The 24883-nt window shown below is 39.1% G+C and overlaps 2 protein-coding genes across 2 annotated transcripts in view; one reads left to right on the plus strand and one right to left on the minus strand.

Moving 5' to 3' along the window:
• The window catches only part of cdh23 (cadherin-related 23), a 36884-nt gene that overhangs the window by 9199 nt on the left and 2802 nt on the right, over positions 1 to 24883 (minus strand). The window contains exons 5-24 of the mRNA XM_086166064.1: positions 9826 to 10047; positions 9618 to 9737; positions 9096 to 9276; positions 8870 to 9003; positions 7977 to 8186; positions 7663 to 7770; positions 6877 to 6983; positions 6653 to 6774; positions 6351 to 6554; positions 5072 to 5530; positions 4832 to 4948; positions 4520 to 4744; positions 4022 to 4191; positions 3666 to 3803; positions 3031 to 3150; positions 2294 to 2471; positions 1934 to 2145; positions 608 to 802; positions 401 to 514; positions 175 to 304 (exon numbers count right to left, since the gene is read on the minus strand). Of these exons, the coding sequence (XP_086022190.1) occupies positions 175 to 304; positions 401 to 514; positions 608 to 802; positions 1934 to 2145; positions 2294 to 2471; positions 3031 to 3150; positions 3666 to 3803; positions 4022 to 4191; positions 4520 to 4744; positions 4832 to 4948; positions 5072 to 5530; positions 6351 to 6554; positions 6653 to 6774; positions 6877 to 6983; positions 7663 to 7770; positions 7977 to 8186; positions 8870 to 9003; positions 9096 to 9276; positions 9618 to 9737; positions 9826 to 10047 (3466 nt within the window). The remainder of the gene's footprint in view (positions 1 to 174; positions 305 to 400; positions 515 to 607; positions 803 to 1933; positions 2146 to 2293; positions 2472 to 3030; positions 3151 to 3665; positions 3804 to 4021; positions 4192 to 4519; positions 4745 to 4831; positions 4949 to 5071; positions 5531 to 6350; positions 6555 to 6652; positions 6775 to 6876; positions 6984 to 7662; positions 7771 to 7976; positions 8187 to 8869; positions 9004 to 9095; positions 9277 to 9617; positions 9738 to 9825; positions 10048 to 24883) is intronic.
• On the plus strand, positions 11283 to 24519 carry vsir (V-set immunoregulatory receptor). The gene is made up of 7 exons (XM_086165999.1): positions 11283 to 11639; positions 18809 to 19216; positions 19411 to 19461; positions 19871 to 19981; positions 20230 to 20257; positions 21026 to 21204; positions 22835 to 24519. The coding sequence occupies exons 1-7, from the start codon at positions 11558 to 11560 to the stop codon at positions 22864 to 22866; spliced, it is 891 nt and encodes a 296-aa protein (XP_086022125.1). The 5' UTR covers positions 11283 to 11557; the 3' UTR covers positions 22867 to 24519.

The raw sequence follows: 24883 nt of genomic DNA on the forward strand, positions 1-24883 counted from the left end.
TAATTTCTACAGGTGTTAAATGCATTTTGAGGAGGATAAGTTTGCGTTACATTTTATCATCAGATGCATCACTGTGTCATAATGTCATATGATACATTTACAAATCTCTATGTGTGTGTGTGTGTGTGGGTGTGTATGTGTACGTGTGTGTGTGTGTGTGTGTGTGGGAGTCACCTGCAATAAAGTAGTAAACAATGGCATTGGAGCCTTCATCAGCATCCACTGCTCTGGTCACATTTCCTACCACTGTACCTGGAGGAGAGTGTTCTAGCACCATCAGCTTCTGGTAAGGCAAGGTGCCACGCTGAGGTGCACAACACACACACAAACAAAGTCATACATTTATCTGATAGCAGACCAGAGGACATCCAGGTTTGTCAAAGTGTTTTGCAATACTCACTGGTGGCTTGAGAAAGACTGGCTCATTGTCATCAATGTCTAGCAATGCCACCTGCAGAGGCTGTGTGGTCTCATAAGACACTGGCTGGCCTAAATCGTGGGCCACTATAAAAAGCTAAGAAGGCATTTTCACAAATGCAAGAAAACCATTATTGAATAATTTTCTGTACTAGCTGTACTTGCATTCATTGCCCAAAAGCCAACTTACACTGTGAAGGGCCTGTTTCTCTCGATCCAGTTTGACAGTAGTTGTAATGACTCCTGATATGGGATCGATGTGGAAGTTTTCCCAGTCTCTGTTACCAGCTCCAGTCTGGAGGAAGGCATAGCGAACCTCTCCATTCACCCCCTCGTCGGAATCTATCGCATGGACCTCATACACAGGCAGGCCAGGGGGCTGCTCCTACATGGGTGTCAAAGAGAATTTGTTTGGGTCAGGTTCATCCATCTTCTACCGCTTATTCTGCACACAGAGCCCACTACCCTGGCAGAAAAAGACAGACACTTCACACACTCTCGGCAATTTTCCCAATTTTTTGCAATTAACCTGCAGGAAGGAGGATGCAAATAGAAGGATGTTTTTGTACTGTGGGAGGACATTGGAGGTTTCAGAGAAAACCCAAGCAGACACAGGGAGAACATGCATGCTTCAAACAGAAAGGTCAAACCAGGGTCCTTTGTCCTGCGAGGCCTAAGCGCTAACCACTGCGCCACCGTGCCTGGCTCAGGTTATTGACTGGTAATTTGCAAGATCAAAAATGTTATTTGTTTTCCGGGATCATTTGTAAGATTTTATTCAATCTGGCATCACTATGCTGTGAAATGCAAGTAAACGGTGCTAGATATAGCAAACAGACAAGCAACCTTTTTTTCTTTGTCTTAATTACAGACTATGAAGTGCCTGGTTCTAGTGGAACTAAAAAAAATGGAAACACTTGAAAGACATCATACAAAATAAAGATGAGTCTGTCATGGAAACAACAATAATCAAAAGGGGACCCAATACAAGAGAAATATGAGAAATAAAAAATATTCTGTTTGGAGATTATCTAAAATGTCAACATAATCATCAATTTTTAGTCATGTCTGATGATTGGAAATGTCATGTCAAGTTCATTTTGGTTTTGTTTGCAGCCTTTACTCTATTGTCTACGGCAACTTGCTGTCCATTCATCAGGTCATTGATGATTTTGTCCTCAAGCTGTTTAGGGCTGAAGGGTTGGTGTTGCAGGGATCTGTAAGAGCTTTACGCTAACAAATGACCAAAAGACTGCCAGATCTTGCTGGCAAGAATGCTAATGAGAATATGCCATTAGAGCAATACGACAGTTTGGCTTGGAACAACACTTAACTGACCTTTAGCATTTTCTCTTGGGTTAAGGGGAATGTTTGTGACACTACGAAGTTCATGTGCTCTTCAGATGCCAATTTCAGTGACCAGAGTGACCATTTACCTTTTTATCGGTACCACTTGCTGGACAACCTGAGAGGAAGCAGGAAAAAAGTTGCAAATAGGAGACCTGCAAAGAGCTACCTCTGAGATGTGGATGATTGTTCCATTGGCAGGTCTGACAAATACAGGTCTGTTGTCATTAACATCAATGACTGTGATGATAAGGTCTGCGGTGCCCCAAAGGGGAGGACGTCCCTGGTCTGTGGCCACCACAGTCAGGTTGAAACGCTCAGAGGACTGAAGTAGACGGCGAGAACGCACCAGTCCTGTGTTTGGATCCAAGGAAAATGCATCTAAAAAAGCATTTCAGAGGTTTGTTACAATGCTGAGTGTTTTTTGGTGCTAGGGCAATTATGTTGTGAGTCAACTGTATTTTTCACATTGCTGTTAATAAATTCTGGTGAGGCCAAGCTTCTCTACAGCTATATCATGTGTGCATACCTAAATGGGCTCCAAGCATACTATAGAGCACTGCACCATTTTCTCCTTCGTCCAGGTCAGTGGCCTTCACTGTGATCACAGATGTCCCACGAGGCTCGTTCTCAAATACGCTGGTGTTGAACACTCGTTCAGAGAAGTGTGGCCGATAATCGTTGACATCAAGGACTGTCACCAAGACCTGGCAAACCGAACATGTATGAGGGTGATTTGGAAACGGCATCTTCTCCCCACAAGAGTATATTCTACAAATGAGAGCCCATATTGAAGCCTGAAATGTACTACCACATGGCTTATTTAACGTCAGATTAGACCTACCGAGAAGTCATTATTCACCCATTTTTCCATTCATATCTTGGTCACAATTTATTTATGTAACAAAATGGCACACTTTGAAAGATACGGTTAAAAATCATAACATTTTCTCACTTAGTTATATATTGCCTGAGTGACACTTTGAAAAGTTGGGTACTAATTCAAGTATTAGTCAAAAAAATATTGGATTTTGCCATAATAATACTTACATCATTTTTTATTTTGATATCTGGTTTATATAATTACAATCAAATCTTAAATTCAATCTTATAATTTAGACTCTAGAACAGAAACAACAGAAACATCATTGTTTGTGCTTATACTTGGTTACAACATTATTGTTTGTATTATTGTTAAAATAGATCACAATCTTCATGCCTTCAGTGATGCCAAATCCCCGCTTCAAAACAGGAAGTGATCTCTACCTGGACAGAGTTCTCTCGTCTGTTGTTGGAACTGCCGCCAGGGTTGTCACGTGCAACAGCAGTTAAAGTGTAGTGGTCCTTAGTCTCTCGGTCCAAAGGAGAGAGGATGTAGATTTCTCCCTGAGATGGAGGAGCAGAAATTAATAGGAAGGAAGTGGATGCAAAGACTGGGAGTGGTGATTGTATCAAGACATTTATTTCCGTTTGTGACAGCAATGGAGCAATGGGGCCACATATTTAGACTGTCTTTGGCAAACTCAAGACCTTTGTTTAAATTTTCGTTTCCAAGCAGGATGGAGTTCTGTGGTAACACCCAAATAAACCCAATGTGTCCCCACCGCCAGGCACACAATACCTGTCATTCATTATTGGCTGTTACAGTTTCATGTTCTTGTTAAAAAGTAATTAAATATATTTTGTTTGGAATTCTCAGATAAGTAGTTGTTACAATAATGATGTAGACTTGCAAACATTTTGGAACAATCAAATTGAACTAAAAATGTCTCAAATGGTTTTAATATTACCCCAAAGAAATATAGAAGACCACAGATTCTGTCCAGACCTTATAATCTGCAAAATGGGGAACGACTAAGTAAAATGAAGCCTTGAATTTTGAAGCGCAAAAGATAACTCACAGTGGATGGCATGATTCCAAATTTTCCCTCGCCGTCTACCAGGCTGTACTCGATGACAGCAAATAGACCAGAATCAGCATCTGTTGCACTGACGTGAACTATGGTTGTTCCAAGGTTAATGTTCTCAAACACCGGTTCCTTCAAATACAGATAAATACAAGCTTTGGTTCAGAAACACTAAATGGATAGGAATGTTGTTTAATTTAACAGAATAACTCAATAAAAAGTTGGTATATACATTAGTTAATAAGACTGGTATACATAAAAGTATGTTAATATGTTATGTCTAGACAATTCAGTAGCTAGTAATCTGTATGAGTAGCTATTAAATGTCCTTAAATGTTGCGCTCCACCACCTGATATGAGGGTTGTAGGAAAACCGGGTTGTTGTCATTGACATCCACTATGCGCAGAAAAACGGGCAGCTCAGCTATCCTAGGAGGAGTTCCATGGTCTTTTGCCCGAATGGTGAAATTCAGCCATTGTACTTGCTCAAAATCCACAGTCTTGTTAGCGACAATTTTACCTGTGAAGTTTTGCAATACATTGTCAGTTAATGTCAAAATGGTTTGAAAGTCAGCAATGATAATTTAGTTTCAACTTTCCTTTGTTTTATGTTTTTAATTCAAATCTGGAAAACTACTTTCTAGCATGTTCCAAGAATAAAAAAATATTATGATTAAACTATTGTTTGAATGTTTGCGCATCTGTTTCAAGTGCCTAGCTTTGTACATGGTGACTCCCATTAAATTGTCATGATTACACAGAAAATAAGAACAGAACCGTCAGCTGTCTTACACCGGCGCATGTTGACACAGGTATAGTCAAAGCGTGTACTATATTAATGCTCATACCGGTAGAGGGATCTTCCAGTCTAACATATCCCCCTCGTGGCAAGTGGAGCAGCTGGTATATAACTAGTCCATTCGGACCTTTATCTGGATCTATGGCAGATACTGACAGAAGGGTTGTTCCAGGCTGTGCTCCTTCTAAAATTTTCTCTGTGAAGTTGGACACTCCAAAAGGCCGGAAACGAGGAGCATTATCATTTACATCCAAAATGTTGATTGTTAGTCTCGCTGAGGAGAAGAGATTGAAACAACTTACTGTATGGAAAACTAACTGAAGACATAGTAAATAGGTTTTATTTTACAAAATTAACATACCATTTGGAACACTTCCTGACTTGTCAATAATGTCACTGGCATTATCATGGACAGACACAATGATCTCAAAGGTAGCTACCAACTCTCTGTTGAGTGGGTTGCGCACGAACACTGCACCTAAAAAGTGAGAAAATAAAATATTTTTCGAATAATTTCCCAATATATAGAAAATACCAAATTTATTCATTTGGATTTTATGTATTCATTGCGCAATGATAAATTTTTTGGAAATCGTCTAACCAGTGTGCAAATCAATGCCAAAGGACTCCTGCAGGCCTTCAACGGGGCTATTCCCATCATCCTTTGCCTCCACTGAAATTATGTAATATTCCAGTCGTGGATGCAGATCAGGATCCTCAGCAGTCAGTGTGGCCACCACCACTCCAGGCGGTGTGGATTCATTTACGTTTATTATTGTTACAGGCTTGATGAAATGGGGTCGGGAGTCATTGACATCATCCAGGATGACTGACAAGGTTGCTGTTCCCGACATGGATGGTGTACCACGATCTGTTGCCATGACAACCAGGCGGTAAGAACCACGATCTTCTCTGTCAAGGGTGGTGTTTCCAACTAGTACAGCCCCAGAGAGAGAGTCAACTACAAATCGATCCTGAGCACCACTTTCCAAACGATATGACAGCCAGCCATTGGAGCCAGAATCTGCATCCGTGGCTGACAGCTGGGTCACCACAACACCTGGAAGAGACAAAAGTGGTAACTAGGACACAAGCAACCATGCAGAGATTCACATTTCTGATGTGAAAACTTTTGACTAGTGGGATGCAGTGAGGGTGAGGTGTAGCAATTTATAATTCCCTGGTGCACAAAAAACCCAGCTTCCTTCAAACTGCCATGAAAGGACACTTTCATCGAAAAGTACCAAGTAGTACCATGTGTACCATGAAAGGACACAGATTTCTTGAAGATGTTATAATATTAATCTTTAAGAGTTTTTTAATAACCTTAAAAAAAATCGAGCCAGGCACAGATAAGGAGGTTGTACACATTTTTCTTGGAACAAAAAATCTGCTATACAGAATGATGTGGATCTTCTTAAGATATTTCTTGGAAAAGTCAGATCCATCTCTAATGGTGTAACAAAGATTTTAAAGGAATTATGTCATTGACTCTTATCCTTTATTTTTATTTTTTGACATTTTCTCCAATAAATTTTATCTCCAGAGTCATTGCTGTCATTGAATTCACTGATTGCAAATGTAATCTATTTATAGGACTTTGATCTATTCCACTTGAATTCACACTAAATCATCTGGTTTCTCTTTTCTTGTTGTTTGACATTCTTATTAAATGCTTATTCTTTTTATTTACATAATTTCTGTTTATTTTGGAGAAGCCAACAATAAATATTGCCAAGTACAATGTACATAATTGAATGTTCATGAGAATGAAATTAAACTATATGAAATAGTCTGGAGTAGTGTTACTATCAACAACATAGAGCTAGCATTTCCCTTTTACTCCTCCTAGACATACAAATCATTAGACAGACACACACCAGTGGGGCTGTTTTCTGGGAGTCGCACACTGAAACTGGATGGACTGAAAACAGGTGGGTTGTCATTCTGGTCCAGAATTGTAATTGCAAGAGGAACACTGCTGTTTAAACCACCAATGTCCTCAGCAACCAAGAAAAGTTCTACCCGAGGCTCCTGAAATGCCTCACGGTCCAATTTTGCCCCATGTCGCACATGGATGACACCTGGACGGATAAATAGACGTCAAAAAATTAACACTTCATTAGTTATAGCTATTCAGTGCCTATATGCATCTCCTTGCCGAGGAAGTAATCATTTTTACCAGTATTAGCATCCACAGAAAAGAGGTCCACCCGAGCTCCCAGCAGACTGTACTTCACCACAGCATTTGGTCCAATATCCTTGTCCTCAGCCAGGACTGGCCCATTCAGCACCGCAACTGTGCTGTCTGTGGGACAGACAGAAGCACAGATGTAACATTATCATGTCCAAGTTTAAAATATATTTTTTTAAGTACCTGTCAATTTGATAGTTTTTACTTTCTACAAACCTGCTCCAGAGTTCTCTATAATCTCTGCCCTGTAGCTTGACCTAGTGAAAATAGGTCTGTTGTCATTCTCATCCAAAATGACGATCACCAAGGTGTCAGAATCCTGATGGTGTACAATAAAAAAGGCAGGGGTGTTTTACATGAAAGAAAATTGTGGAATTGAATAATAGGATACAAATTGTAATGAAAAAATATGAAACAAATAGGTCAATTGCCCCAAAATAAGAGACAAAATTTGCCTTAGATAAGAGTTGTGTTTTTTGAGGCACAGATTTTGTCCCTTTAAGTCTTGGTAGCTAAATTACTTGCAACACTTGCCAGAGTAGTTTTACATCTTTCCCACATAACCGGTGTTTGTTGTTTTTTTTGAGATAACATGACAGTACCAGTTATGTGATTATTAAACACCTTTGAACTCAATGTTACATGATCATGACAGAGATAGTTTAGGAAAGAAGAGGTGACTAGACAAATTACAAAATGCCCACAAAAAAGATATGTTTCCTAGTAGTTTATGTGTTGTTTGTAAATTCCTCAGAGTAATTCCTGGTGCTGCCACCACATGCTCTCTAGTGCAAGATCCCATACATGGAATAAATGAGTATTGATGGGAGCAATGGCATTGGTTGGTTGCAGGTAATTCATAATTGGAGCAAATGAGTTCTTATAATGACCCCCTCAATCTGTTAAGAAAGACACAAGATAATGATTCAAAGTTGTGGTTCTGAAGTGAGGATGCTAATGCTGCACGCTGATACAGAGGCCAAGAAGAGGGGATATACCCTGCGAGCGATGCGGGGGTTCTCTGGGTTGTCTTTGACAGTGATAGTGAGTCTGTACTCTGCAAGTCGCTCTCTGTCCAGTGGCCGGTTCACCTGCACCACTCCTGTCTGAGATACACAGTGAAAACATAAGAAAAGTGAATAAAGGCTGGAAAAATGCCACACATGCTTCAACCTCCTACTAAATAAAGGAGTGAACCTGTAGCTGGATTTACTTCATCAATGCAATATTTCAAATGGTACACCATGTTGGTGTTGTTGTCATCTTTGCTCCCCCAACAGCAACCAATTTTCTGATCACCCAATCATCTCACAGTGTCATTGATGTAGAAGGCTCCATCCTGGTTGCCTGCAGTGATGTTATACGTGAGTAGAGCATTGCGCCCACTGTCTGCATCTCGTGCATGGACTCTGGCCACAGAGGTGTGTATGGAGGCACCCTCACTCACGCTGGTGTTGAAAGGCATGTTTAGGAGAACAGGGTCATTGTCGTTGATGTCAAGGACATGGACCCCCACGACAACCTGAATAAAACATAAGTCAAAATCGAATCATCAAATCCATATTACTTTAAACCGGGGCTCTATCTAATTATGATTGTTTCAAACAATCAGTTCCAATCACAATATGTCAAGGCAAGGTGATGCAAAGCTATTTGTACATCTGTCATCCTACAGAGGAAAATTTGTTGTGTTTTTTTCCTAAAAAACAGAATATGTACAAGTTAAATCAAATAGGCTAAGAAAATTAACGACAATATCTCGATTAAAATCATTTGTGAGTAAAGAACAACAATTAAGTTCAGATTTCACAGGGCCAGATATTCTGGTAATTTGATGGGCAACTTAATGAAGATGTAATGAAAACATACTAAAGTCTTCAAAGACAAAAACAAAGTTTCAGTCTGGAAAAAAAGAGAACGAAATGTTCAAGGTTACTCATCTTGAATCACAAGCCCATTAACTTGCTGGACCACAATAAGTCTCACAAAACTGAACTACCATGTTTCAGAAATCACAGAAGCAAATCTGATTTTTTGTAATTTTTTTGGGAACCAGGATGTACTAAGCCACTGTGAATTGTTTCACTGATGAACCAATGTTTCACTGGAATTCAATCATTAATAACAATAATGACAATATTAATCTTCCCATAGAACATCATATTTTATAGACTGAATTAATGATATAGTGCAATATAAACCCACAGAACTGTTGCGAGATGGGCTCCCTAGGTCTCTGGCTGTGATGGTGATGTTGTAAAAGGCTGTAGTTTCTCTATCCAACTCCACATCCTTCCTTACTCGAAGTTCCCCCTCCACGGGTGAAACCATGAACTCGTCTGATGGGACAAGATAGATGGAGTTATACAGTATAATACATACACAGGACTCCGAGATGTACAGTATGTTTTAAAATCATTATGGCACTAACTTTGATGATCTCCACCAGTGATGCTGTACTCCACTTTGCCATTAAGCCCAGAGTCTTCATCATTGGCTTTAAGTGTCCAGATCCGAGGACCTGGCTGGCCCTCAGTCACATCAAAGGGTCCCTCGTAGGTTCTGGGAAAGGTGGGTGTCACATCATTCACATCTAAGACGTTCACCAGCACCTAAGGGAAGGGTAGGTATAAACAGACCAATCAAAAGACAATATAGTGTGTGGAACAAAAGCTTACCCAAATACATTGTATTGATATACTATGACAAAAATATTTATGAAAGTAATTGCTCAAACCGGTAGTTTTGCAGGCTTAACTTTGCATAAAAAATGTCTACTGACATGGGAGCCTCAGTTTTTCTTGTAGGAATGTTGGACAGGAGACTCACAATCAACCCAGATCTCAGAATAATATTAAAGGCTTTCATTTATACAAAGTTTGTTGTCATCAAAGTCAAGCACTGTAGTGTACTGTAGTTTTTCGAAGAAGAGAGAATCTTATTTTCTAATTACTGTTGTGCTCGATGTCAAGCGTAAAGCAGGTTTTGGACACTGGTCTGTTGCTGTGACCACCAGTGCATAGTGTCCATTGCTGATCTCATAATCCAGCTCCTTTACAGCTGTGATCCGCCCCTGCACATAGACAAAAAGATATGTTTCCATATTTCTTAGGGTGATTTCAAGTCTACGATGTGCTCGCCACTTGAATTAGATACCCTACCGTGACACTGTTGATGTGAAAAGTTTGGATCAGGTTGCCTTGAGCAATTGCATAACGCAAAGTGCCATTCAGACCCTCATCTGGGTCAATGGCTGTTACAGTAGCAATTGTAGCACCCACTGTCTCAGGGCCCTCACTCAGCACTGTGACATACTCCTCCTCAGGGAACTCTGGAGGATTATCATTCTCATCCACAATACGAACATGGATGGTGGTTGAAGTCTGTGTGAGAAAAAAGGGAGACAAAGGACAGCTGTTAGAGCTGCAACCACTACTGATAGATTATAGAATTACACTCTGCTACACATAGTTTGTTTACTTTCAGCAGAGGTGTGAGCTTTGCAAGTTAGCCAAAATTTGATCCCGTATCCCATTCATTCTTTTGGTGAAAAGGTGAAAAGGTCTGCGTTGATTCGTTACCATACAAGTGTGAAAGATCAAGCACAAACCAGGTACGCATATGAAGGCACAAACAAATCTGAAAATGTATTCCTTTTACTTTGTTCTAATCTCTTATGCACCTCTTCATCATAATCTTTCTTTAATGTTCACACCAAATGTGACTTCAAATTTTTTCCCTATGATGCAAATGCTTTATGATGCTTTAATACCTGATATTAAGGTTCACAATATATTTGGGGTATCTATGGCCGTATCTAGAAGAAGACAGCACAAAACAAACACTGTGGAGAGAAAAAAAAGCAAGTGGAAATCTAAGAGTGGTATAAAGTAAACTTGAAGCTCTGATTCCCTACTGCTCCTCTTATTCTGGCTAAAAAAGCAAGTCCAACATATACATTCATACAGACAGGGATGCAAAACATTATATTTCTTCAAACCACTGAAAGAGTTTTGTATGTAAGCAAAGGCAGTCTATCACTGCGAGGGTACAAAGTAAATTCCTGCTCAACCAGTCTGGGCGTCTGGTTTCCTCCTCAGATTCCCTGAAAAGCTTCAGTGAGAAAGATTGACAAGCTGACTGCAATGGCACTTCAAGGCCGTGTTTTTTTTGCAATGTTGTGAAAGCTGCATGAACCGTGACCACTGAGGAGTGGTCATCCAAACATCCAAACCATAGTATCTAGTTAGGAATATAATTACTGCCAAACTACAAACACACTGCACACTGCTTTTCTGCACTATGAACCACTGATTTATAGTCATAGCAGAATTACTGAGCCTAAAAATATCATGGCAAAACTTCTGTCAGCCTCAAAAAAAGAAATATTCCATGTTAAATAAAATATAACGGATGATATCATGTCATTCGAAGCACTTGGGGGATATCATGGCCCCGAGCAGACTGGGCAAAACATTAGGGACTACCTTTGAATTTTTTTTTCTTTTTTTTTGGAAAATCCCCTCCTTTATTTGTAGACTTCCCTTGGTCAGGCATTCAATTATTTTAGACTCCCAGCACGTGGTTAATCTGAATGTATCCCAGTGGGAGGAGCCACGCAGGAGGGAGGGGCGAACCAAGTGAGAGGCGACTGAGCTTTACAGCTGCGTGTGTCACATTTCTGTTATTTTCCAAACTTAGCAAAAAAAAAAGCGTCAAGTCGCCTGAAATTGTCTGGCTACTTACTTTAAAATACAGACATATGATAATTTGGGGTAGAAGTTAAGGACTGTTTTCTAGCAGTACAATAATTGTAAGAGTGAGTTAGTTGTATTTAATTAAACTGTCCAAAGCTTATTTGTTTTTCCCGTCGTGTTCTGAGTCCAGACCGACATGAAGCTAGGATGCTTTCGACTACTTGGGGCACAGGCGGCGGCGCTCTGGGTTTGCTTCACACTGTTCCACATTGCTGGAGGTAAGAGGCGTCCGGCCGTGTTGAAACTTGTTGAAGTCTTTATTTCAGGGTCAAAAGTCTTAGTAGTTGTTATATGTAGTAGCCTATAGTAAGCTATATACGACAAGCGTTGCAGTAGTGAGAAGGCGCACAGATGCTGTTAGATAGCTAGTGTCACATGTGACAGCCAGGGTTTTTACTAGTCTTTATCCCTCAGTACTTTCCATTTCCTTACCATTATAATGCCTCGACTAGTATATTTCCCACCAAAATATCTCGTTTAGTCTGTGCATCTTCTCGAATGATGCACATAAAGCATGCGATCCATAACATTACGGCACCGTGAATTTTTTGAGATTCCGTTTGTCGCTGTTGTTATATTGAGCGAGAACATCTGGCTGTGTTAAAGCCCCCTCCTGTGGGACGAGGTTCTGTTTGAACCAAACCCTAATCTCTCATTGGCCTTAAACGTTTTTAAAACACCCTGGAATGACCAAAGCTCCCTGCTCCTTCCTCCCCCCGCCCGTTTCTCAGCGGGCCGATTTGCACGTCGGTCCGATTTTTGTTAAAATGCGTTTATTTTTATTTGTTTTCTGTTGCTTCCGACTTTGTGATTGCTCGAAGTGTAGACAACTGACGCTGGTGCAGTGAGGAGAAACAGCTGCTGCTTCCAGGGCACAGGCTACTTCACTTCAAACAACTTCAGAACCTCGTAGGACTTCTCAGTTTTCGGTTCCAGTGCCACTTGGATCAGCTCACACTATATGCAGCTAGATGTTTAAAAACCCTTTAATCTGTATGTCACCCTGATATAAAAAAAGCAAAATGTTGTTCAGAATACCACAAGATTAGTTGTCAGTAATTAAAAATACATATAAGATACATATTGCTGGTCTGGATGTAATAATCTCAATTAAATTAGAGACTCAAAGGTGCCTTTCCCACAGCCAAGTTGTGTCCTCTTTGTTTGGAAGTTTCCTTCCTTTCAGTAAATGATGAAAACAGCTGTTTGTGTCACTGTCAGTGATGTGGTTCACTTGCTCAAACCATGATTGGAAATAAACAGACTGATAATCAGAGGCTCTTTCTCTCCCAGTCTAGATGTTTAGCTTGCCACACAGGACAATCGCATAATCAAAAATGGTCAACCAGCTCCATAGGATGCAGCCACTTACTTGCAATCTTTATTATTTTTCCTCCTGCTCTGGTAGAGCTCATGCCTTGAATAGATTCCATGTCCTAAATGATTGGTTTCCTTGATCGATCTTATCCAAACAATAAGCCTCTGGGAGACAGTTATTCCTTCTCTGTAAGACTGTGAAACCAGCATGAACATGAATCTGTTTTTTTTTTTTTTCCAGGGGTATCCCCCTTGTTAAGGTCTGTAAACCCTTTAACTGAGGTTTGTCTTTGAAAATTGTATGTAATTTTGGGGTGGATTTTTTTTACATTTGATTAATCTCGGGTTGCTGTAGATTGATTTAGATTAATTACGATTCATATATGCCGTTCTGATTATTTGTGTTTCATTTAGGCGTGGTGAAAAGACTCATGACAGAAGGGGATATATGTATACCTAACATGTTTTCTTAAACTAACTAAAGAACAGATATGGTGTCCAGATTGCAAAATAAGAATGGAAAAAATCTATAAATAATACCAACCATGATTTTCTTTCTTTTTTTTAATCAAACAATTATCCATTGCAATGTGGCACTCTGTCAGCTGCTGAGGCAGACTGACATGCTTACATTATTTGATGACCCAATGTTTCTGAGGGTTGGCGTAAGCCGGTCATTACAGTCGTTGAAGTACTTGCAGAGGAATCTTTTATTAATGCATGCTATGCCTTGTTATGGTACTTACAGCTTGAAGTGTGTCGGTGAAATGAATACTCATTCCTACATAGTGTGCAAATTACTAAATGCCAGATCAATGGTTCTGTCTTTGTTTTTTTGCAATAAAACTTCCCACAGAGGGCCAATATGTTAGTCTTTAGTCATGATAGAGGCAGTTCTGTCACGAGATAGCATTGGATTAATGGGCCGGCACGTAAAATTGTGGATTTGAGTCATTGTGCGCTAAATTGCATGATATTTTTTAAATCAAATTGACCAGGCAAAATTCATTTATCTCGATCAACAAGTTAATTTTCACTGCCCTTGTATTTTTCATATATATATTATATTCTCTACAAATAACCATAAGTAAAAATAGTCAAAGTACGAAAAGCTGGAACGACACAAAGCAGTGAAAGATTCTATGTTGATGTTTACAACTCATCAGGTGAAATTATTTTAATTGCAATCTTAACTATCAGAAGATTCTATTGTGCTATGACAGAAAAAGAGACACTTTTAAGATTCGTAATATTTTTTTTCTGTTGACGTTAAATCACACAGTGTTGTAATGCAATGTTGTAAGTATGGTTACAAAGCTGTGATTTCACAACACATTTCTGTTGAAATAAATACAGCTAGATCTTTATATTTATACAAATCTGACAAGTAAGCCACTTCCTTTTGCAGTATAAGGATTTTGTGTGGGATGTGTCATATATATAAGCTTTTCTTCCTATGTGTTTTGATACTGCAGGCTTTGACTGAAACTGTGTGAAGAGCTTAATTTTGGCCCTCCTGCTAGTTTCATTAGCACTCTGTAATGGAGTGGATAATCATTACCATCAAAGAAAGTGTGAAAAAAGGGCTCGGTTGATGTGTGTGTGGCAAGGCACTTCTACAAACACAGGTAGTGAGTGAAAATATAGGTGATTAACTGGTAGGGCATGTTCATATAATTTTATTTGGACATATTGATACAGAAGTTCAAATACGGTATGTAAGGCATGGTGTGTGTTCCTCACAGGTGGTGTGCAATTTTAATATATGGAAGGGGCAGTTGTTTTGAATCTTTTGGTGTTATTTGAGTCTCCAGATCAAGCACAAGAGGAGTAAACTAAGATTTTGATTGAGCTAAGACATGGATATGTAGTAGAGATTATAGTTGATATTATATCATGAGCATAAATAAGGTAAGGAAAAAATAAAGATTAACAGAAAGGAATCGAATATTTTCAAGTCAGTTAAATATTTATGTTTACAAGTTCGAGTTGCATCAATGCAAGGTATAACATTTCAGGAGTGGGTGGCAGTGTCAATGGGAGTCATGGACCTTTTTGTTAAGATGAGATTGTGATTACATTGTGAGAAACACGTGTTTGGCAACTGTGGCATAATAATGATTTGGTTTGCAATAAGTGAAAAGTTTGTTCATTCCAGTTAGATGAAAAGATGATAACATGTGACAAAAGCAAATTGTCTAAAATACTTCCTTGCCCAAGTAAATTGGACCAAAGAAACTAAGAGTTGTCAAGCGAGAGAGCGATGAGGAAGACAGGACGGGAGTGAAACAACACTGCTGCCCCCCCCCCCCCATTTGTCCCTGCACAGTGTCATGAACAGCTACAAGTTTCACTTCATTCACTTTCACTTCATTCACCCGTCTTGCTCTTTCTGTTGCCCCCAGGACAAACATAGATGCAAATCAGCACAAGTAATCAGAAAGGTCACAGGCAAGTTAGCTACTGTGTCAGCTTGATTGTTGACTGTAACCACCCAAAAAAAAACAATACTTGTGCTTCCCCATTGATATCTTAGCCAACACACAAGACTTTTACAAATTACTTCTGTGACTTCTGTGTCCCCACACTGTATACTCAACAGTGTTACTGCTCTTAAAGGACTTAAACTTCCAGACATGTAGCCTTTCAATCATTATAGCAGAATGAGTTTCGGCTCCTGAATAAATGAAAAATCCTTGCAGGATCATCAGTACAGATAAAGGTCGGGCACACGTGACATGATATAATTTTCAGGTAATAAAGAGCAAAGCAACGGAAATTATTTCATTTGGGGATTTAGATTTTAAAAGAAAGGACACTGGCAAGTGGAGCTGTGGGAGCAACTCAGGAAGGAAATCCCCTCCTCAAACTTCAATCCCCCCTACCCCTAACCCCACCCCTGAAGAATATCTCAAATCCCACAGTGTGGCACTGCGATAAAACACACTTCAGTGCATCCTTCTGTTTTGCTACAGTGCATTCATGCATAATTGTGCATCCTTCTTGTTTTCGCTACAAGGTTAGCATTATCTCTACTACTGTTAGATAGGTATACCAACAGAAAGTGAATCTTAAAACACACCAACATATGTAGTTTTAAAGGTAGGATATCAAAACATTTGTATCTTGTGCCTTTCAATGCAATGCAATGAAGATGTACACACCACACACAACTCCTTGCCATTTGGATATTTAAATAGCTAAGGATTCTTAGATACAAAATCACACTATACTTTCTAATGGCCAAAGAATGGTGATGATCTTTTTAGACAGAGAACAACAGCGCGACAAAGTTGCTGTTTTGTTTTTAAAATGTTATGATATGATATGATCGTGCTGTGATCCTGCTTCATTATATGGAATACAGTGTGCCTTGGTTTTTGCTTTGAGGACAGAAAAGCTATTTAACTCGAAAAATAAATTAGTAAAATTTGATATCTGTGTTACTGCAGTGGAATAATGATTTAGACCTTACATTATAGTGTTTATCTAAATGTACAACTCTGTGCAGACAAAAAGACCTCAAAACAGGATGTGGTTGACAGCAGCACTAGGAGTGAGAATGCGTCATGCAACTTGTAAAAAAATGTACCCAGCTGTCTTTTTTTTTAGTTTCCTGTCTACATTTAGAGGTTTAAGTAGCTATTGGCAGAGCCTGTTTACCCAAAGATTTTTGTTTTAATGATGCTGAATAGGAATAGAGTGGTGACTGGAGGGGGGTTGTCACCAGATAGAACTCTAAAGTCACTTATTGCCCGTTTGTCACGGAGTGGTCAAACATTGGAAGTGCATCACAGACACAGTACACAGAATTAATCATGTAACCTTTAAGTAAAATGATATAGATTTCAAAAAGCCCATCAGCCTTAAATAATTAAGGTATGTGCACTGTGTGCACAATTATTAGGCAAGTGATTATTTTGATTGTATCATCATTTTATCCATGATGTCCAACTCCAAGCTGTAGAGACTTGAACGCTTATTGGATTAAATGCATATCCGGTGATGTTTATTTGTGTAACGAGGGAGAGTGTGGCCTAAGGAGATCAACACCCTATTTCAAGGAGTGCATAATTATTAGGCAGATTCTTCTCCTCAGAAAAAATGGGCCAAAACAGAGATTTAGCTGACTCTGAAAAGTCAAAAATTGTAAAAAGTCTTCCAGAGGGATGCAGCACTCTTGAAATATTTAAGATACTGGGGCATGATCACAGAACCATCAAACATTTTGTTGCAAATAGTCAACAGGGTCGCAAGAAATGTGTCGAGAAGAAAAGACGCAAGTTAACGACCAAATATTTGAGAAGAATCAAACATGAAGCTACCAGGATCCCATTATCCTTCTCTGCTCCCATATTCCACAACTCCAACCTACTTGGAGTATCAAGAAGTATGAGGTGTTCAGCTCTCAGAGACATGACCAAGATAAGAAAGGCTGAAACCCGACCACCTCTGAACAAGACACATAAGTTGAAACTACAGGAATGGGTCAAGAAATATCTGGACAGATTTTTCAAAGGTTTTGTGGACTGATGAGATGAGAGTGACTCTTGACGGTCTAGATGGATGAGCCTGTGGTTGGATCAGTCACCGATACAGAGCTCTGCTTCGACTCAGATGCCAGCAAGGTGGAGGTGGGGTACTGGTATGGGCAGGTATTATTAAAGATGAGTTAGTTGGACCTTTTTGGGTTGAAAATTGACTCCAAATCACCCCTCAGAGCTACTGCCAATTTTTAGAAGACACTTTCTTTAAGCAGTGGTACAGGAAAAAGTCTGCATCTTTCAAGGAGACTTTGATTTTTGTGCAAGACAACACTCCAACACATGCATCAAAATACTCGTGCGTGGCTGGCCAGTAAAATCATTAAAGATGAAAAACCAATGACATGGCCCCCTTCTTCAAATTAACTTAAACCCTATTGAGAACTTTTGGGCCCTTCTTAAGCAGGATATGTACAGTGAAAGTAAACAGTACACCTCTGTCGGGGGGTTGTGGTTGATTCTGACCAGATCAACAAACTGACTGACTCTGTGAATGGAAGGCTTGTGATTGTTTTTGAAAAGAAGGGTGACTATTTGGTCTCTGAGTTTTTTTGTTTTTGTTTTTTGAAATGTTCATTTGTAAATTTTGAGTTTGTTTATGAGTCTCACTTTAACAGGTGAAAATAAACAAATAAGGTGAGAAGATCTCCATTTTTCATTTAGTTGCATAATGACTCTGCACACTAATATTCGCCTAATAATGGTGTACATATAGATATTCTCTTCAGAAAGCCAAAACAAAACTTTACTTTTACCACTAAAATGTTCAGGTTTGAGGGTTTGTTAACATTTTGAAATGATCAAGAGCACTGTAGTTGTACAATAACCACCTCAAAAATACAACTTGGCTAATAATTGTGCACGCAGTGTATTTGTCCCGAAAAGAAGAGTTAAACACATTGTTGATGGTACATGTTGCATGGGTTTCACTATTTATTGGCTAGTATAAGTCACTATTTTGGAAAATGTTTTTTTCAACTCCCACTGGTGCATTGTATATTTACTTTAGCTCGTATCTCCAACCACAATGTGAACAAAAACAGGGAGGTCTGATCTAAAATTCCACAAAAAACAGGATGTAAGGAATATGCAGATATAGGACATGGGAAACGGGTGGTCTTTGGCAGAATTGTAAGGAAAATCTTCACAAGTCATTGTTAAAAGCATCACATTTTGATATATGCAATTTTTAAGCACACTTAAAGATAAATCTGCAATCTATTTGCTAAATGCTAAAACCTGTCTGAATTATAGATTACTATAGATACTTTAGTCCTCAGATATTTTTAATAAAAGTTAAGGATTCTGAACTTCTTTGGCACTGTGTTTAATGCCCACATCATAAAAATCCCTCTTGCTGCAGAATGATTGGAAGAATATAATTGGAAGAATATAATCCGGATCAGAGTAATTCAGCCATTGAACTGTATCCTGTTTACATCTTAGTCTCATGTAAAACTACCAGGGAGAGGTCTACCTAAGAAGTGTGTCACCTACTTTCTTCTATACTTTTATCTTCTCTCTAGCAAATGGTGAGATATCCCATGCCCACTCCTCCCTGAGTGTTTCCTCTCCTCACCGCTACTACACCTGTCCAGAAGGTGCAACAGTCAAACTTGAGTGCTACCAAAGGGGTAGTACATTGCAGCCCACAGACTTGTTGAAATATGGATGGCTTTTTACACCACACAGTGACCAGCACTGTACTGGATGGACGGGCCCTCGTCATGTTGGTCATCACCGTGGAAATCACAGCTTGCCGCCAGGGTTGCAAGTCGGATCATCAGAAAAGAGCTTTTGGCTAATTCTGAAGGATGTGACCCATGCAGATCAGGGTCGCTACTGTTGTATGGTCCTAGATGTCCAGAAGGACCATAATCATGGCACAATCCTGCAGAGACCCCACAGCCATGTTATACTCCACATTACACCACGTAAGCACATTCATTTCATTTGTGTGTTGTCAGTTTGGCAAACTGATACAAGAACGTAGCAAGTAACTATAGTAATTGAACACCACGTTAATTAACTGAACAACCAAAAAAATGATTCTAAGCCTGCTTGCTCTGTGCCACAGTGGTTCCATTTGATATACCAATATGGTCATATAATTTATATTTTTTTCCAGGAAGAAATGGATCTAATGAGTGCACCATCTGGGATCCCATGACACCAGGAGGTATGCTACCATATTGTACTCAATTTTTTGGATATGTGGTGAAAACAAACAATAACTTCCTGTAGAATGTAACTTCAGCCACTTGAGCCTCTCACTCTTCTACCAGCACATATGCCAATGCACTGTGGACAGCAAAGTAGGAATTTCACTGTACGGGGGATACTCATTTCTAGACTGTACACGTGCCATTAAACACTTTGAATCTTTGAATCTTGAATTAACAAAAACAATAATTACCATTAACAAGGCAAGATTTTATTTAAAAGAATTTAATGAATATTTATAAAAATCTAAAAACTTCCTACTTTTACACAGAAGACATGTTCTTGACTTTTTGCATTGTAGCCACAGGATAGCTGTTCCTGCGATCCAATTTATTTAAATCTCAGTCTGTTTGTTGTATCCCCAGGCTCTGTGCCAGTGGCGTTGGCTGTAGCAGCATGCATCTTGGCTATGCTGTCACTGCCTCTTATTTTGGTGCTGGTTTACAAACAGAGGCACAACGCCCAGTCAAATAGACGTAGGTTTTACCAACACACACACACACACACACACACACACACACAAAAACTCATTCTCTTTATGTCCATGCCCTGGGTCAGATACTCTGGTTTCCCAATAACGCTTGGTCTGACTCATATTTCCCTTAAGAGAATTGGATTAACTGTATTTCAATACACTAAGAAGCACATTCACACTCTATTTGTAGAGTCCCACTCATGTTGAATTCATGCACAATGGCCCATTTCCTATTTCCCCCTGTCCCAGGTGCACAAGAGCTGGTGAGGATGGACAGGTATGTTTTTCCACAGTTGTTAACCAGCTGCTTTCACAGGCCATGTTGCTCTTCAAAACAATATTGTGTGTGTGTGTGTGTGTGTGTGTGTGTGTGTGTGTGTGTGTGTGTGTGTGTGTGTGTGTGTGTGTGTGTGTGTGTGTGTGTGTGTGTGTGTGTGTGTGTGTGTGTGTGTGTGTGTGTGTGTGTGTGTGTGTGTGTTGACCAATGGTCTGTGTGCAATATTGCACTGTCTGTATGGGTTTTATGCTTTATACAGCACAGTGTTATATTTACTGTACTGGTCACACTTGTTTTTTGCCAAGGACCTAATTTCCCTGCAAGGACCTAACATCCCTGCTTAAGAGCTGCAAGATACACCATATATATATATATATATATATATAGATATATATATATATATATTGTATATGTCTTCCAAGACATAACTGAGCATGATTCTATATAACAGCAATGACATTTTGACAAATACGTCTTCAGTTCAGCTCTTGTGAACATCTTCCTTTTGCCTCTGCATGAAGATCTCTGCGTCTTCCTTGTTTCCTCTCAATGCCTCTGATCAATTATCTGAGCTATTAGCACAGCAAAAGCACTCCAATTGTGCCTTAAATCATCATAGACATAATTGACTCAGTATTCTAAGACATATTTATTAGTTTATTATTTATTAACTCCAAATTTTGATTAGATTTAATTGTCATACAAGAATGAGATGAAGTTCTCGGATTTTCTTTCTTTTTTATGTATATGTTTATTATGTCTATTCAGTGAAGCACTTGGCCATGAGAACCCTGTGTTTCTCGGAGAAGGATCACCACAGATAAAGACCCAAACCGTTTCTCAGATCATGGCCAGGCAGGCGTCAGACACAGGTCGTCACCTGTTGTCTGAACCAGGAACCCCGCTTTCTCCTCCTTCCCATGGTGATGTTTTCTTCCCAACTGAAGGTAGGCGTAACACATCAAGATGTGGGTATATTTCTCCGCATCACAGTAACTCATAAAGTCAACTGTGGTAGTGACCACCAAAAACAGAAGCTTAGTCTATTTATTATTAAAGAATTTGTCAAGCTTCACATAGTTAAAAAAGTCAGAGAGGAAGTCTGACAAGGACAGGTATCAAGTATCAGAGAATTTACACTTCCATTCAAGAATCACATCAATGCATCAGTGATAACAGTGGCTGCAGGTCACCTGTTAACTCATAAGATGATATTTTCCATTGAGAATGAGATATTCATCTTAAAACCAGTGCAACAGAAGTGCATTGATGTTGTCTGTGGTCTCCACAGAATTAAAACATAGGAAATGACAACAATTGCTGCCATGTCAAGCCAAACAAATGAAAAAGAAACTATTGCTTGGAAAATCAGATGAATAAAGACACAGAGACAGAACAAAATGGAAGATAGGCAAACACATCTCATCAACCCAAAGACTGTCATCCAAAATACTTTGGCCATGGTACAAATAAAGAATAAAAATTACAAACAGTCCTCGTCATCCATAGTAGCAAACACCTGACTACCTCCACATCAAATTCTCATTATATTTCAAATAATAAATGGACATTCTTTAGTTCTGTCCTAAAGAACGTGGTTCAGGTACACCCTATTTCTAAATGTACTTAGTGTGTCAAAAGTCCTGCAATCAAACAGAAACCACAGATGAGGTGTGTTTGAAACATCCTGCATTTGATAGAAGTCTCTGCAGAAAGATACACAGACACTGTATTTCATGTTCACTGTGTAAAGAGCTGCGGAAAGTATGATGTGCTCACAAAACGTCCTGCTAGGAACAGCCAATGCAACTGAAACCCTCTGCTTATGTTAATGCTCTCATTTCTCCAAAAACAGCAGTATTCTTAGTAATGACACAATTCTCATTCAACACTAATGGTTCCCATGGTCCTCTCAGACTTGGATTCGGCCTGAAATAATACTGACACATATATTCGATTGAAGGTGTTCGATCCTGAGTGCTTCTCTACAGAGTCCCAGGGCACCTCTATGGACATTCCAAACATACTAAAATGGATTGGCCTCTTTCCTGGCAGCACACACTTGGGAGTCTGGGCAGACTTAAAAAGAAAGAAAACAAAACAATAAAACCCTCACATTTAACCATTACTTTGTCACAGAACCATAATTGAGATGCAGTTACTTTGCCACCTTTGTGTAATAATGAAACTAGTTATATATAATGACACAACTGGGGACATTTCTGTGAAAACAAGACTTTTGCATTTTCCCTGGCCATTGCTTGAAATAAGATAGAATGCCGTGCCTGGCTGTATATCGAAGGTTATATGTTGTGTAAATATACACTTCCTCAAGTGTTTCTTTGATCTTTTCTTCTGCGTGACCTTTAGCTGAGAGGAGTTGAAATCAATAGTTCCTGTTATCTTCCAATATGCTGCAACTCAGACATAAGTACTTCTTGTTCCGCATCTCTATGCATTAGTTAGTAAGATACTTTCCAGAGAAACAGGATCTTGGAAATTATTGTATTCTGATTTTTTTTTCTTTAATTTTCTAAAAGCAAATGTTTTTTTTAATGTGAAAAAAATCTTTTGCAGACACCATCCCAGAATCTCCAGACTTCCCTTAACTTTAAATGGGGTTAAGTTGTATTCATCACCTGAATTGCGGAAATGCAGCAACCTCATTTTTCCTCTCTACGCCTACAAAGCAATGTTACCCTTGGACTGTCTCACTGTTACCCCTGCAAGGATTATCATCTGGGCAATGTCTGGCCTGCAGAACAGAGGAGATCTGTGCAAAAACTTGTCCACCTGTAATAACAGCTGGAGGCCAGAAACTTCTGTTCGCAAGTGTGGGGCCTTGGAATTGGTGTAATGTTCGATCATAACAACTACAATGGCTGCTGGTAGGAAGTAAGGAATGAGACCTTACCAAAGTTGTTAAGACATTTTCCTGCATTGCACACCTGTTGCCAGTTAGTAGTTAAAAAAGCAGAACCGTTGAACTCTATACCAACTTCACACTTTGGGTGCTTTGTACTTTTCAAGCAAACTGAAGTAATTCCTGTTTATTCCAATCATTTAGGTTTGTGTACAGACTCTATTTGAATAGCTACACTTAACCAACAAATGAAGAGTAAGCCACCTGATTTCTGTGTTATTTCTATCTAAGGTGAAATTGATTTTAATACAGAACTCTGTGTATGTTTTCATATTACAGTTATGTTGTACACTAACTGTCTATGAAACATGTTATCAGCATCGTTATTGTTATTATATAACCCCACAAAACAATAATAGTAATATTTTGGTCCAGAATACATGAACCAATCTAAAGGCTATAATTTGCCAAATTTAACGGTCTGGCATTACACCATCCTTTGAATCACTTCTTGTAAACATCTATGTGTTTCTCCTCTGTTACAACAGTTGCTGTTGGCTACATTGCCAACAGCAACTGAATACTGCTGTAGAAAATCATACATTTTTGAAAACTCAAGTCATCAAAGTCATTTATGATCATTTACTGATTCGTTATTGCATCTCAGTAGAAACTAAGCAGGTTTTTGTTGAAGCTGAGTTAGATTTACTATACAGTGTATTTTCTTATATCCTTCATTATGTGAATTTTTTCAAATTTGTTTTAATTTTTGAAATGGACATATTTGTAAAAGAGTAGAATTTACATTTTTAAATATCATAAAGCATACATTATGTATGGCTCTGATGTTATAGTGATGGTCAGAAACCACTGTTGGTTTCTTCTCATTGGGTTGTAAAACTGCAGGTGCAAAGAGGATATCACCTCATGATGTGAATAAGGTGGAGGACAGGGTACTATGCTTTTTTTGCATTTTTGGTCTCTTGTTCATTTTACTGAATGCCTAAGTGTTCAATAGATGGTCTTATAATTTCGTATTTAATTTTTCCTCAGTGTGTGTGTGTGTGTGTGTGTGTGTGTGTGTGTGTGTGTGTGTGTGTGTGTGTGTGTGTGTGTGTGTGTGTGTGTGTGTGTGTGTGTGTGTGTGTGTGTGTGTGTGTGTGTGTGTGTGTGTGTGTGTGTGTGTGTCTGTGTCTGTGTCTGTGTCTGTGTGTGTGTGTGTGTGTGTTGACCAATGGTCTGTGTGCAATTTCGCACTGTTTGTTTGGGTTTTATGCTTTATACCGCACAAAGCTTGCATTAGAGGCCGAAAAATGCTGTGAATGCATGTTTCTTCTGTATAATAATGCATTTCACAGTGCTGGATGTACCTTGTAAAATAAAATGGGATTCTATCACATCAAAGCCTCCGGTCTATTCTTTTGAGTCATTGTCATTTTCTGCAGGAAAATCTCTTAAATGATCTATCTGGGCAGCCATCACAGAAGCAACAAGGTTATTTTACTCATGTGCATCTATGATGGTGGCACTAGGACTGACACTGGGGGGAATAAATTATAAAACAATCTTAGTAATTTGGTATATGAGAATAGATAGACCTGAAAAGGGGAGGGGACTCCTGCACTTGCCCATTCCCACTGTCATTCCTCCTCTACTGACAGTACTAGAGAGCAAAAAACTTCTTTACCATGGTTTTGTAAAACTCCCATCACAATGTGATCAAGACAGAAGTTTTAATGAAAGCTGCATACATATGAAACATC

Source organism: Fistularia commersonii, chromosome 2 (genome assembly GCF_037954325.1).
Source record: "Fistularia commersonii isolate RoL2024-O1a breed Wild chromosome 2, RoL_Fcom_v1.0, whole genome shotgun sequence".
In the NCBI taxonomy this organism is placed as follows: domain Eukaryota; kingdom Metazoa; phylum Chordata; class Actinopteri; order Syngnathiformes; family Fistulariidae; genus Fistularia; species Fistularia commersonii.